This window comes from Haemaphysalis longicornis, unplaced genomic scaffold (assembly GCF_048455015.1).
Source record: "Haemaphysalis longicornis isolate Haplotype H1 unplaced genomic scaffold, Haemaphysalis longicornis Haplotype H1 scaffold_9, whole genome shotgun sequence".
Lineage (NCBI taxonomy): Eukaryota > Metazoa > Arthropoda > Arachnida > Ixodida > Ixodidae > Haemaphysalis > Haemaphysalis longicornis.
Window position 1 is genome coordinate 57,466,399 of NW_027526460.1, and position 15,333 is coordinate 57,481,731.

The window sequence follows — 15,333 nt, forward strand, 5'->3', positions numbered from 1 at the left end:
TCACGATTGAATGCATAGTAGGTTGTCCATACACAGCTAGCAGACGCGTTTTTTTGGCTTGTGTTTTGTGTGCGCTAATTTTTTTGCAGCATTGCAGCGGATCTGACACCGTGGTAGCTGTAGCGGTGTTGTACGCGCGCTGTACGCTACTCGTCTCGTCAGCCTTCCAGTTTCATGGCTCGTCGTACGCTGTCTGAGCCCCCGAAACAGTAGTCGCTCTCGTCTTTGGTGCGCGCGTAAACAAACCGAACCCCCTGCTTGCCCCTCGGCCATGCCGAACTGTTTGCCGCGGTTCCGCCGGATAAAGCCTCTGCCGTAATATAATGCAACGTTGAGAGCGCAACCGCGCTTCGATATTCCGCATTAAAAAACTCGGTGTTCGAGAAAACTTGTTCCGGTCGTTGAAGGTGTCCGACTTCTCAGAGTCGGCTCACCGCAGCACCGCTGTCTACATGATGGGTGAGTCGGGCGAGCGCTCTGCCAACCTCGTAAACGTCTCTTCCGCGCAATAGAGGACGATATTGTGCGTCTCCAAAAGTCGTAAAGTTTCCTGTAAACGCCGCCTGAAGGACTTGTTAGTACAGCTGAAGCCTTGTGAGTGCGCTTCTGCATGCGCACAGCTGTTGACTGCCGCGTCTCGTGTCAGTCGGGCCAGATGTTCAATTTGCGCCGCGCTCGCGCACACAGAGGTCTTTGTATGCGTTCCCGTCGCATCTCGGAGTAATCGGTGTGTTTTGCTTTCAGCTTCCGTGTTTCTGAACACTCTCACGCCCAAGTTCTACGTCGCTCTGACGGGCACTTCGTCTCTCATCTCCGGCCTCATACTGGTGAGCTGCGTGCATCAACTGTGGGCGCGCGCATCGTGTAATCTTGGATGATTTCTGAATTCGCGCGCTTTGGCGTTGTGTTTCGATCGTCGTCTCGCTGCTACCTAGCGCAGCCGTATAGTGGGAAAGCGCGCGCCGCAAAAAGCCGATAACGTGCACCATGTTATGGAGTTTACTTTGTGACAGAGCCTACGTATTATGCTTTTCATATAAATAATTCGCGATTCATAGAGTATGCGCAAACGCATAGCGCTATATACAGCTTACGCGGAGATGCGCTTCTATAGAGTGCCTAAAACAGCACAAAGCTTTGTAACTGTTAAGATCTAGTCGCTGGTTGTAATTTTGTATTTGCAAGTCATCCTGCGTTGCTGTATAGAAGAGAAGTTTCTTTTAATTGGGCGTTTACTCTTTTGCACTACACAGGTCTATTGTATACCTATCTATTGTGGTATGGCACGTTTCCAGCTATTTTTTGTTAGGGTAGTATTGTCTGCTAGTTCGTTTATTATTAGTGGTTTAACAGATCCCTTTAGAGAGCCGCAGTACACTGCTAGTAGGCATGCCATGCTTATAGCAGTAACCACTCAGCTTTCTAGCAAGAAGGGAAGATGCAGTGTGAAAACAGACTTACCGTATGATATTGTGTATCAAGAGCCCAGCTGACTTTCCAAATTTCAAGTGGTTTTAGCATCATTCGAAACTCCTGGCGTGCTTATAATGCTGTAGGGACAAAACGAAACTAGGTTGCTAAAAAGTGAAGCAATGTTAACCTGTTACTGTTAGAGTTTGGGTTCAGACCTACTGAAAGACATGTGCGAAGATTATAAGAAAATTGGCTAGCAACAGGACTGGCAGAGGAAAAGACGCTCCAGAAAGAATGGGCACAACACATTCCACAATGCGGTGTGTATTTTCTTTCTGTCTATCCCGTAATCACGTCAGGCAAACAAGCCTCTCAGATTGTATTGAGGGATGGAAAGCAATGTTTCTGCTTTTATTTGCACTGTTGGCCAAAGATTTTAAAGAAGACTGTTCATTAATGGGCGTAGACTTGACTGGACGCTAAAGTGTAAAAGCAGGTTGGCCTATATCGGTGGATGGGAGAGTTGTGAATACAAATACGGCACTCACAGCAGTGGCACTGGTTGCTTGTCAACGCAGAAAATTTCAAGTCTAAAAATTGTGCCCCCTTTCCTGCGCTACGATCTGTGACAGTGCAAATCGGTAAATTTTCTGAAACAATCACTGAAGCAGGAAGATATAGATGTAGACGGAAACTTTTCTTTTTAATAAACAGAAACTTCAGCTAGCAAACACTAAACTATGATGTCTCAACCAAGGCAGTAGGCATTGTTTCAGTTTCAATTTCGTTGAAATTTTTTGCCTTGTGTGCAGTGTTTGAAGTGTTTCGCCTGGGCACGTGTTGTATTGCGCAGTTAAAAACTGGTATTAATTAAACCCAGCCAACTTTCAAAGGAGCCTGAGTGTGTCTGGTAGTTTAAAGTTTGTGCCTGTAAATTTTGCCCTGGAATACATTGGCCTGTGAAGGGCTTAGGTGTGAGATGTTAGGTTACTAGTATTATTATGCAGTAAGGCTAGGAGTGGAACTAAAGTGTGGGTTATAATGCACCGGAGCTACAGCCGGACTATGAAATTGTGAAGTAGCGGAAAACTAGAGGTTTCCTTGGTGGGTGCCAAAACCCCGTGTACACAGGTGGTTTTGTATGTTTGCTCCATCAACTTCTGTGGCCAGGAACTGAACCCAGCAGCCTGAGACCTTGAATGGGATTTAGTTGTAGTGGAGTTGGTTCTGTAATGTCTGTACTTACGTAATCAGACTTTTGTTGTAGCAGGCACGTTATATTGCATTTTGTGACTGACAAGAAGCAAGATTTTAATGGAGCACAGGCATCACCTTTGCACGTGGCTTGTGACAGACACTTGTGCAGGATAGTAAACCACTGTTGAGCTAATTACTGGTTTGTTGGTAAACAAGTTTCTGAACTTCTCTGAAGTTCAGGGAATGTGTGTAGCAGACTTCTGGGCAATTGTAATGCCAAAAGAAATTGTGAATATAAAAGTAATTGCATTAATTTTAAGAGTTGTACGACCTTGAGTGTAACTCGGCATTCTTTATGCGTTTGAACATTAACGACAAACCATTGCCTTGTCTTATGCTGTGCGTAAGGCAGGTATGCTGTGCCTACCTTTTCCCAGTAGTGCACTCCTTCCTGATGCTTACTCCTGATAGAGGTTAAAGGTGAAAATGCCTGTGTGTCAAGATTTCAGTGACGCGAATAATCCTTGAATGGTCTGATTTAATCCATAGCCCTCCACTAGAGTGTGCTTCATAGCACAAGTGTAGCTTCGGCATTTAAAAACCTCCAAGTTTTAAGGCGAAAGCCGTAAGTGCCCCATTCTGCAAAAAAGTGTTGCTGTCCGTTTGGCTTTTGCTGTAAAGAGTAAATAAAAAGCACGTGTGTTCCGATGGGATTTGAACCTGGCAACCCAATGTGCACCACTGGGCTATCTCTGCACTTGGGCAGTGAAGGAGCAAAAGTTGTTGTTCTTTTCTTCGTGACACATACCCACTTGGGGAATTGGCCAGAAATCTGAAGCTTTGAGGGGCTAATGTGCCTGCTTCAAAAAATTAACAGAACTGTGAATTGGAAGCGTAAAAGTTGTGACATGGTATACGTAGAAGTTATAGGATAGTGCGTGTCGTGTGGCATATGTAAGTGATGGTACGTGAGTAAAAGAAAAGAATCTGGTGGAAGTAATTTGTGCCAAATGGCAAAGAAAAACAAGCAGAAAAACAGTAGCAAACATGATGTAGCACTACAAGAGTTGTTAATCTAACAATTAAAAAAAGCTGCCTGCTCTCCCTCTTTCCCCCTCCCCCCTGCCCCACCCATGCTGTGTGCAGATCTTTGAGTGGTGGTACTTCCGCAAGTACGGCACGTCGTTCATCGAGCAGGTGTCGCTGAACCACCTGTCGCCCTGGCTGGGCGGAGGGGCCGAGGATGGCGAGGGGGGTAATGGTGACCGGGGGCCCCCCTCGGACCGCGGTGGGGGCCCGGCCCCCTCGTCAGCGGCCCCCTCGTCGGCCGGCGAGTGCAAGGTGTGGCGCAACCCGCTCTCACTGCTGCGGGGCGCCGAGTACTCGCGCTTCCTGGCGGCCACCCGCCGCGAGCCGCTCACCTTCTACGACATGAACCTGTCCGCCCAGGACCACCAGACCTTGTTTGCCTGCGAGGCCGACGCGGGACACCCCGACTGCGAAGGTACGCTGCTGGAGCACGTCCCTTCCCACCCCCAGTTTGCAGCGTCCTCTTCAGAGTTCAAAGACGCCTCTCAGGTCCCGTTTGTTCACCCTACCCTACATGCTGAAACGATGAAAGTGTAAAGAAGCTTAACCTTATCAAGGTGTACTGTTGGGCGAGTTGGTAATTCATTTTAAAAATGGCTACAGCGCGAATATACACAAGGACACAGAAAGACGAACATGAAGTGTGCATATAAAAGGTGCAAGATTTATCTTATTAAATTTAGTTGGAAGTTAGCGCTCGTCCCGTCCTGTTTCTGCGTCCTTGTTTATATTCGCACTGTAGCTATTCTTAGCCTTACGCCATACCTTGGCAAGTGGGCTAAGAAGGCCCATGGATGGAACTTAGCTTATGTGGGAAACCATACACAAATGGGACAACATGAAAGAAGGTGCACTACGTAGCAGTGAGCAAGCGCCACACCACTCCAGCTAGCATTTATTTTCTGTCTGTGAACCTTTTTTATTGTAGCCAGTCTTAGCTCCCTCCTATGACTCTAAGCTTGAACTGCTTGTGTTGTCACGTTGACTTGGACAGATTTCATTCTACTACTCCGTTGCACTGCTGGGATTTCATGTGAGTGTTGCTGTGTGTAAGATGATATGCTGCCCCCAGCTTTTGGAGGCCCTTGAGCCGAGTGGAGTGAAGGAGTCTTGGCTTTGATTGTTCTCTGCAGTAATGCAGATGGCTTGGCGAGAGAGAGACCCCAAGACCCGCATCCAACACGCTCACGCAGCCCTGGAAAAGAATTCAGAGTAAGTGCTGCTGCTCACTCACTCGCTGACCTTTGCTCCTGATTGTGTGCAGGGCCCCCAAGCCCCAAAAAAGTGAATCTGCCAAGCAGCTTGAATAGGGTTGCAAGTTTATTATATTCTATCAAGCTGATTTATGAAACATAGCATGATAAAGCTGTTTTTTTTCTCTCTTGTTTCTACCAAAGTTACTTGGTTTTGTAGAAATTCTGCGGTTTAAAAATTCGCCCAAGTAGTACTTGTTGGTGCCCTGTATAATGAAATTTGACTCTACCGTATGCATCGATGAATGAAAGATGAATGCAGAGCCAACTTGGCTTGTGTTTATATTTTAAGGAAAAAAAGAATCTCTGTCAGGTGTGCCCCATTTCTGCAGCACTGTGCCATGCTTTCTTAAAACGAAACAATGTGGATTTGTCTCTGCAGATGCGTGACGGCCTACATCTTGCTAGCTGAAGAAGAAGCCCCAAACGTATTAGAGGTGAGGAGCCCACTTTTTTTTTTGTCATTATCATTTCCACTCTTGCCTGTCGTGCTTGTCACTGACGAGATTCGCTGCGGGGACTCTTGCAGGCGGAGAAGCTGTTTCGGCAGGCCCTCAAGTATGCAGAGGCCAATCATCGCAAGAGCCAGCCCTTACAGCACCAGGGGTCCTTTCACGAAGCTGTTCACAGTGAGTGTCGCCCTGAAGACTTGAAACGTGAAGAATTTAGTTGAAAGGGGATTGCACTCGAATTTGGTTCAGCCTCAATTGGAATAAGTTGACAGGGTAGGATGAGCCTCGTCAACATTGTTTATCTCGGTTTTTCTTTTTTTATTGCCTTCTAGTAACAGCGGTAAAAAGGAAGTAACAGTGGTAAAAAGGAAAGACGAAAACATGGAAGACATCCCTCCGCAGGTTTTATTAGTCTTAACTATTCCATCTATTTTTATTTTATGGTAGTTAAGGTATGCCAGCTGTTATCCCACCAAGCTTTCTGCCTTGTGAGAAATAAAATTAATCAAGTTAACTTTCTGTATTTATCTTTAGCATGCAAAAGTCAAAAGAAAAGAAAAGAGCCTTCCAGAAACTTTCATCAGGCAAGCTCTGTATGATTTAGTCCACAGCCGTCTTAAATCTTGGTAGGCAAGTAACCTACCAGGCATACTTAGGACAGACATGCTGGCTAGTCGGTGCTGTGTGGAATTTGATGTTATCAGCCACCGCGAGAGGATAAGAACGTAAAGAAAAGATCCTTTTGTGCTGGCAAGTATCAAGTAAAGCAAATGTAAAAAAGAAGTAAAAGCAGAAATAACACGTTAGTGTAGTAATGTGGAGGTGTGCGGGGAGCCAGAAATAAAGGTTGTTTAACTGCTCTGGGACCAGGATACAATCAAAAGCAAGCTATAAAACAAGAAGTTTGAAAACACATTGTTCAGCAAGTTGTTATGTGCTGTAGGTAAAATAACGGATTTCAGAAGAATGTTGCAAGGCAGATCTCAGGATAAGTGCTTACTCATGATGGTCTAATTCTAGCAAAAAATACATTTTACATAATTTTTCGCATGCATGAAAAGGTCATGAAGCAGTCATTAAAAAAAAACACTTTAATGTGAGGAACGGAGGGAGGGTAGGCTGGAGGTGTGATACACTGTTTGGCTTGAACGTATGAAATGAGCCTTCTTGAGTTCACAGTAGATAGAATCCCCACTTTTATCAATGTCTTCCTTTTTTTGTCAAGTGTGCACAATCTTTGCAATGGTCTAGCAAGCATGACCCTGCCTTGTTTTTCATAGGCAGTCGATGTCCATGTAGGCAGTTGCTGACGCACTTGTCAGTGTGATCAATGCGCAAATTATTACGTAATGCATAGCATTCTTTGCCGAGTATACCCACAGCCACGACTGTGTAACACCCTGCATTTCCACAATAATGCAGATTTTGCGTATGTTCCACCTTTACTTGTTGTAATAGTGTACATGGAGATAACTGGTCAAACATAATCAAGAAAAAAAAAACAAAAACAAAAATAGAAAAATATTTAAAAATCGTGCACTCTTCCGTCTAACGACGGCGATGGTTGACTGCGAAGCTTTCTCGTGTTGGATTCTTTCGTTGGCCAGTCCTACACTGTGAGTATGTGCTACTCTGGAGGTACACACCACTTTTCTAGAATACCCACAGCAACTCTTGGATGTGCACTCCGTAGGCCTAATGTTTGGGTTTGGGGTGTACAGCGCGAATCCCGCTGCTGCAATTTTTTGAGTGGGTGCTGGTTTGAGGTGTTAAACCCCAAGGTGTGACGTTAGGCCTAATGTCGTAAACTTCATAGGCCTAACGTCTTGTGGCTAACAGCCTTCTGCCACACAGAGCAACGCCATTCTTCTTGTGACGGATTCTTTGGTTGTCATCTGAGTTTTCCAAGCCGCTGCGACCATGTCAACATGGAGCAATCGGATAGGGACCCAGGTTTGATTCTGGCCGAAGGAAGTGTTCTTTTTTTTTTTCCCCCACTTCGCCCACAATTGTTCATCATCATCTTCAGAGAAAGTTGGCTTTCCTGTTGGCCGTATTGGCATACAACGTCATTAGTAAGGACACTAAAGTTTCGATTTTAAAAATGGCGAACCATTTAGTGCCCTGCATTCCCACAAAAAGGCAGATTTCGCGGAACCCGCTGTGGTGGCTCAGTGGCTAAGGCGTTGCACTGCTCAGCATGAGGACGCGAGTTCAATTCCCAGCCATGGTAGCCACTTTTCTGATGGAGGCGAAAAGCAAGAACACCCCTGTGTACAAGATTTCAGTGCACGTTAAGATCCCCAGGGGGTCATAACTAATCTGGAGCCCTTCACTATGGCGTGCCTTATCGCCTGCATTGCGTCGGCGCGTTAAACCCGAAAATTAATCAATCAGTCAATCAGGTTCCACCTTTAATCAGTATGATAGCGTAAATGGTGATAATTGGTCGAGTAGAATTTTGAAAAACCTAAAAATTAGAAAAATATTAATAAAATAGTCCAAATGGTGAACTGTGTAATGCCTTGCATTTACACAAAAATGCAGGTTTGCAGAAGTAACCTGTAATTGCTATACAGTAAAACTTCGTTACAAGAGACTCTCAAGGGACCCGGAAAATGTGTCTTTGTAACCATAGTCTCTTGTATGCGATGTTGCTAACATGGCAAACATTGGAAAACCAACCAAAACGCTTTCATTCAAATGTGTCTTATAACCAAGAGTCCCTTGTAACAGTGTCTCATGTAACAAGTTTTTATTGTAATAGCATAAATGGAGCTAATTGGTCAAACAGAATTGAGAAAAACCCAAAAATTTGGCTGTGAACGACTCAGTCTAGACAACCGACATAATTAGTAGACAATTCTCAGAATTTATGCATATTTTTGAGCAATTTATCTGTTCTGAGCGTGCACCCATCCTGTCGTCTTGCTCGTCTCATTCTCACATAGTGCATTTTTCATCCACTGCTAAGAATTTGCGACCACGCAGCACAGTTTTGTGCACGACCCTCGCTCAAAGCAAGCATGCTGTGCACGTTTTGTTTGTGTGCAGTGTAGTGATACGTGGCCCTTTGTGTTCTGCTTTTCTCTTTCAGGGAGGGACTGCAATGTGCTTGTGTACGTGCGCCGAAGGCTGGCCATGTGTGCCCGAAAGCTCGGGAAAGTGCGCGAGGCTGTCAAGATGATGCGTGATGTGAGTGGAGCTTTTTGTTGAGTTACTCATATAAGCATACATCTGATTTTTCCCCATGCCTATAAACCTCTTCACTGCTTTCAGGCTGCCTCCGTTCTTTACAGCATGCTCAAGCCTCCCCGTATTATACGGAACATATGTCAGCTGTCTTACGCTTATTGATTAACTTTGAAAGCTCCGCTAGGTCTATTCTGTCAGCTGGGGTGGAGACTGTCATGGTTTGCCATTTCCTAATTAAATCTTTTGTGTCCTGGGAAAGTTGACCAGTATCCTGTCCAGCGATCGTACCTCCGACTTCTATTGCACACTCCGTGATAATGCGTGTAAGATTGTCCCTCTAAGATTGTCTACCATTGTGCCTGAAGAGGAAAGTGTATGACAGCTGCATCGTACCGGTACTCGCCTACGGAGCAGAAACTTGGTGGCTCACTAAGAGGGTTCAACCTAAATTGAGGTTGACTCAGCGAGCAATGGAACGGAAGATGATAGGTGTAACATTAAGGGACAAGAAGAGGTCGGAGTGGGTCAGGGAACAAACGCGTGTTAACTCTTTCGTTACCGCGCCTATTCAAATCGATCACCGGTGATCGATGATTTATATTGCCTATTTCGACATGTTGTAGTCGTTTCTCGTACAGCTAATGCGGTCAGTGGTTAGTCTAGGCACTGCCCTTTTAGAATCAGTTTAAATTTTCCCGCTCCGGCGACATTGAGATTTTTGGCGGCGTTTTTTGCGAGTTAAGGTGTGTGTGTTTTTGAGGAAGAGGGCGCGGCTGCTGCACTTGGGAAAAAAGGATGCAGGTCGTCGTTAGGCTGCATTGCCATAATTTGTTTTTGTCAAAAGGCTCCTGGCAACTCAAATACCAAATAATGCGGTCAGCTTTGTAATCGGACAGCGTTGAGAGGTGATAATTACTTGAAAATGGCCCCAGCTATTCACTAATGATCTTTGGTTCGGACAAAGGGCAGCTTTATTCTACCAAAGCTTATTTCTGATGGTCCCCCGCATGTCTAGCAAGTGTGCCTAAAATTTTCAAGCGGTTTCCAGCAGTTTCGGTTTCGTTTTTGCATTGCGAAATTCATATTTGGCGCTACTACGCAGTTACCCAACTACAAGCTCATTTGCCATGGCGCCTCCGTTGCCCGCTACTGCTCCTCAAAACAAACATGCCGATCGCGCTTCCACTTTATCTACGCCTTGCTTCTGCGATAAGAGCTTCCGCTGAAAGTCAAACGATAACACCAAGTCGTCGGGTGTCAGTTCAGACGAGGAGAACGCTTCCAATTGGCCTTGAACACCGCCAGCTGTTCGCCGCCCAGTTTCGGTTTCAAACGAGGGTATTTCCAGAGGTCTAGTGTCGCTTCTCAGTAGTACTGTCTATTCTGACAAAGTCTCCAACAGCCTTCTATTTGTTTCTCTTCGAAATTGTTAGGTGGCGCTGCAATGCAGTGGGCTCGTAGTGCTGAACTTGCTTCACAGCCCGACGGCGGCTTGGTGAAAGGTTGCTGGGCATGATTCTAGCGCATCGTACCTTATTCCTGCAAGCAGGGCTACCATAGTGAGTCAGAACATGATTATAAACCGCAAATGAAAGTTCTGACTGATAAGTGATCATCAGAACGTCAACAAGCATTTACCAAAGAGTTTGGTTCTCAACTCCAAGCGGATTTTTTCACATCGCTTGCTTGCCTTCAATATTGTGCCGGTCATAATCATTGACAAGGGGTTTTTACATCACGTGGAGGCTAATTTGAGCCTTTAATAATGTCAAACCACCAGATTTCTTCTAGAGAACTATTCAAAATGGCAAAACTTGAAATAGAGGTTGGGCTTCACCACATGGCACGGGCACCACGCGGGTTAACATTTTCTTTTATATCTGACAAATTGTACTGCGCAACTCAATTTTTTTTCTAGGACGGGTTTTTGAAATTTCTACCTACAAAATGTATATTCTAAATTTTTTCTACTACTGGTGGTTTATTATACACAACTTACTTTTTTCTTATTTTCCTCGACGCGTGGACAAAAATTTCGAATTCGATAATTTTTTTCGGAATCATTATTTAGGAAAACAATATTAAAACTGGTGTCGTTGGAAAGCGCGTGGAATAATCTGCATTTTATGTCACTGCAATGTGTGCCTAACCAATATGTATAGTATAAAAAAAATGTTTTGTTAGACCCTTCAAAATTGGTCAATTTCCCGCGGTAACGAAAGAGTTAAGGACATAGTAGAAATTAAGAAGAAATGGACGTGGGCAGGGCATGTAATGCGAAGGCAAGATAACCGTTGGTCATGAAGGGTAACAGAGTGGATCCTAGAGAAGGCAAGCGTGGCAGGGGGCGGCAGAAAGTTAGATGGCCGGATGAGATCATGATGTTTGCGGGATAGATTGATCACAGTTAGCACAGGACCTGGATAATTGGAGATCCATGAGAGGGGCCTTTGCCCTGCAGTGGGCGTAGACAGGCTGATGATGATGGATCAGGAAAAAGGGAATGGCCGTGCGACTCACTAGCTTATTTCCCACGCTAGAACCTATGACGTAATATGCACAGTTGTGCGATTGGCTGAGGCAGGCAAAAGGAAACGCGAGTTAGGCAGGGCTTACAGAATGCCCTATTTTTGCCTAAGTGTAATGCATATTCATTTTATAGCAGTAAGAATGGTGGGGTAAACAATTCACCCTCTTGGGTATACCTGCTAAAATAAAACTCTGCTTTCAACAGTGCATTTAAAATAATAGAACTTCTTTTTTCAGATCACTGCTCAATTAAAACGTTTTGTTTTTTGTGATGGTTTCAGTTTGCTTCATTCTTTTCTTTTCATTTGCTATATCTTTTCATTTGCTAATCTGAATAATGCTTTTCCCTGTTTCTTCTGCCTTTTAATGATGTATTCCTACAATTTTTTTGCCCATATAACTTCCCAAATATTGTATGTTTGTGTTCCTAGCTCCCACTCCTGCTTATCCTCCCTCCACCCCTGACCTGCAATACTGCACTAAAAAAATGAACATCGAACATTCACGATATTGGAGGGGTCTCAGAGTGACCCTGAGGCTTTAAGCACTCGTGAGGTTTTTTTTACAGGTTTTACTCCCAGGCGACATGGTAAAATTAACTGAAATAAGTTACAGAGAAACAATATTTGAAGATAGTTTACTGGGCATTTCTTGCCGTATGTAAATTGCTTCAACAACTGAAATTAGTTGCTCCAAACTGCTCCAAAATGGACTTTCTGGTTCTCCAGAGAGCTCCAAAAATTTCTCCAAATTGGTTTTTATCTGTGGCATCACTGACTTTTCCTTTTCTTTTTTTTCTCAGCTTTTGAGGTTGGCATAAAGGCCAATGCAGGGGTGCATGTTTTGCAGCGAAAATAAATTACGGGCAGTGCAAGCATTGCAAGAAATGCAACTTTTTCCCTTTTTCTTGCCACTTCACTTTGTACTGTTTCAGTGTGCCAGTGCATCAGTGTTTGCAGTGCCACAAAGTCTGACAGATAAAAGGGGGGAAGGGGGAGGGGTGCATTTACTATATAAATGAAGGCTTTGCATAAAAACTAATTTGGGAGCCCCCTCTATATAGTATTGGCATGACCCTCAGTTGGCAAACTGGAAACGAGCGTTTATCTACTGGACTGTCACAGATGAGTGCGGTGTTGTGACTGTTGCAGCTCATGAAGGAGTTTCCGAGCATGAACCTCTTCAACATCCACGAGAATCTCATTGAAGCTCTCTTGGAGCTCCAGGCCTACGCGGATGTCCAGGCTGTCCTGGCTAAATATGACGGTGAGGAGACTTCATACGACTAGCCTGGTTACATGGTTTTCATCTTTGAAATCTCTGAAATGATTGTGGATTAATTCTTCTGTTAGGGGAGTGACTGAAGAGGGGTCCAGATAACAACTGCCCAGAAAATTCATACCAAAAGCTGTTTCCGAGAATCAAATTCATTTAATGTATAGCTAATGGAATACTTTGCCAATAAATGGGGACTAATGATTGGTAGAGTGAATAAGAGAGCCACAAAATCAACAGCAAAACAGTTTTTATAAATGCATGCAACTATGCAGAAACAATTACTGTGTAGAACAGAACAGTAATTCTCATTGTGTGCATCTGGCTACATAAAAAGGTTTAGTACTTGAACGAGGGATACCTGCCGCGATGGCTCAGTGGCTAAGGCATTGTGCTACTGTGCACGAGGATGCGGGTTTGATTCCCGGCCATGGCACCTGCTTTTCTGATGGAGGTGAAAAGCAAAAACGCCCATGTGTACGAGATTTTGGAGCACGTTACAGATCCCCGGGTGGTCAAAATTTATCCAGAGCCCTCCACTACGGCGCGCCTCAACACCTGCGTTGCGTCGGCGCGTTAAACCCTAAATCAATCAAATGGAATAAGGGATAATAAGCTAAGGATAAACTACTGCACACAACTAACTAGAGCTAATGGCTTGGAATATCATGGGGTTCTAGAGGGTGACCTAGCCAGCTGTCTGGCACAGGCCACTACACTAGCTTTAGGAACATTAACCAGATGGGTTAACATGCCTCAACTGGGCGACCGTGCATTCACGGCATGCCAACGAGGTTCGCCTATTCGAGAGCATGATAGACAGTAGTGCCAAAGCACAGCCATTTATTTGGGATCTGTCAGACTGTCTCTACTGCGCCCACCCTCGTGGGGACGCGCAGGCATGCGTGGTGCCACCTCTCAGGGCACTGCTGACCTAGCGGCGGTACTGCCTGGGAACACTGACATTTTCTCGGCGCATCGCCATCACATCTTTTCCCAACGTGTGTGCGGACTCAGGATCACGGGCATCCACATTTCCTGCAACACGAATACAAGAATTTCTACACTGAGCATGCAAGTCCTTAAATATTGCCACCGTACCACTGGCTTATTGAAATTTGGGCCTTCCGATTCACCAGTGCTGCCATATGCGTGGTGTACTAACAAAAGTCTCTGCTCTCTGTATTTCTTACTAAATGAGAGCTTTGCTTTGAAAGGTTGTTTGTGAGGCTTTGTGTCGGCTTCATTCTGCATCTCAATGTGCAAACCAGACCTAAATAAAAACTACAACGGGGCAAACTAGCTCCCTCCCCTCCCCCAAAAAACAACAGCAAGGCTGCCTGCTTTTGTCAACCCAAAAAAGAAAAAGCCTCAAAACAAGGTCGCTGGGACCTGGTGCTTCCTTGCAGTAACCTGAAATGTGTTTCACAAACGTGCGTTTCCGAACGCAGACATCAACCTACCCAAGTCAGCCAGCATCTGCTACACGGCCGCCCTGCTCAAGGCGCGCGGGGTGGCCGACAAGTTCTCGACGGAGGCCGCGGCGCGCCGGGGCCTGACGGGCCCTGAGCTGAACGCGGTGGAGGCCGTGCACCGGGCGGTAGAGTTCAACCCGCACGTGCCCAAATACCTGCTGGAGGCCAAGAGCCTGATCCTGCCGCCCGAGCACCTGCTCAAGCGGGGCGACTCTGAGGCCCTGGCCTACGCCTTCTTCCACCTCCGCCACTGGAAGCGCGTCGAGGGGGCCCTCAACCTGCTGCACTGGTCCTGGGAGGGCACCTTTCGCATGCTGCCCTACCCGCTGGAGCGGGGGCAGCTCTTCTACCCGTACCCGGGCTGCACCGAGGCGACGGACCGGGAGCTGCTGCCGCCCTTCCACGAACTGTCCGTGTACCCCAAGAAGGAGCTGCCCTTCTTCATCCTGTTCACGGCGGGCCTCTGCTCTCTCACCGCCCTGCTCGCCCTGCTCACCCACCAGTACCCGGAGCCCGTGGGCCTGGCCGCCCGCACCCTGCTCGCATGGCTCGCTCTGCCCCTGGGCTACGTCCTCGACAAGCTGGAGGCCCTGCTCCCCTCCAGCCTGCTCCAGCAGCTCTCGCGCATCTGACTCTCTCGCACCGCATCTCACCGACCATCTCGTCATCGTGGCAGTGGCTGCCCTCTTCTTTCCTCCCATTAAGTGTGTGTGTGTGTGTGCGCGTGTCGCTGCGCTTTGCGGCCGATTGAACGCTCTCCTCCCTCTCTCTCTCTTTCTCTCCGTGGTTTTTCTCGGCGCTGTAATTAAAGCAAAAGGAAACGCCTAGTCACCCACACTTGTGTGTTCCGCCTGTGTGTCAAAAGAGCAGCACCTTGAAGCAGTGTGCCCAGCGTAAATGTGTTCATGGTGGTGCGAGTGGCACCTGACAAATCCGAGGAAAAAAAATAACACGGCTGAATAAACATGCACTAGACACGCATCAATGGCTTGCTTTCTGTCTGCTCTTCTTCTTTTTCGAGGAAGTTGCTCCGGCTGACTTGGTACACCTGAAAAAATTGCATTGCACCACTCTGGAATCAAGACTGGCTATGAGCACAATGTTTGAGTTGTAAAGACCGCACGCATTGTTTTGTTTCAAAGAACTATCCTTCGATAACTTGCTCAGCTGTATTTCTGCACTGTAGGGCGTTTCCAGAAAATGCCGCCAATATTGAAGCTTGCGCAAATTTTTCCTTGCACAATGTCTGCACTGACGTCATTGGTGGTAAACAGTGGGGCTCTGATAGCCCAAAATTCATTATGGGCTCCACCAGTAGCAATCCAGTATTCCCTTTTCCGATTCTTTTTTCACCAATTCCATTTTCTGCGGTATCCTGAGATTGCAAATCGAAGAGTCCGCAACTCGGGTGTTTTATCCAGAATTTTGATTTTGGGGGGTGTCGAAATCCTCAAG

At 46.1% G+C, this 15,333-nt stretch overlaps 1 protein-coding gene across 1 annotated transcript; it reads left to right on the forward strand.

Moving 5' to 3' along the window:
• The first annotated feature begins 10 nt into the window (after positions 1–10).
• On the forward strand, positions 11–14,863 carry LOC144153881 (suppressor of tumorigenicity 7 protein homolog). Its single transcript, XM_077685632.1, has 9 exons — positions 11–459; positions 745–827; positions 3,757–4,114; positions 4,833–4,911; positions 5,335–5,389; positions 5,482–5,581; positions 8,502–8,599; positions 12,280–12,394; positions 13,855–14,863. Exons 1-9 carry the CDS (start codon positions 453–455, stop codon positions 14,508–14,510), a joined length of 1,551 nt encoding a protein of 516 aa, XP_077541758.1. The 5' UTR covers positions 11–452; the 3' UTR covers positions 14,511–14,863.
• Positions 14,864–15,333: the final 470 nt, after the last annotated feature.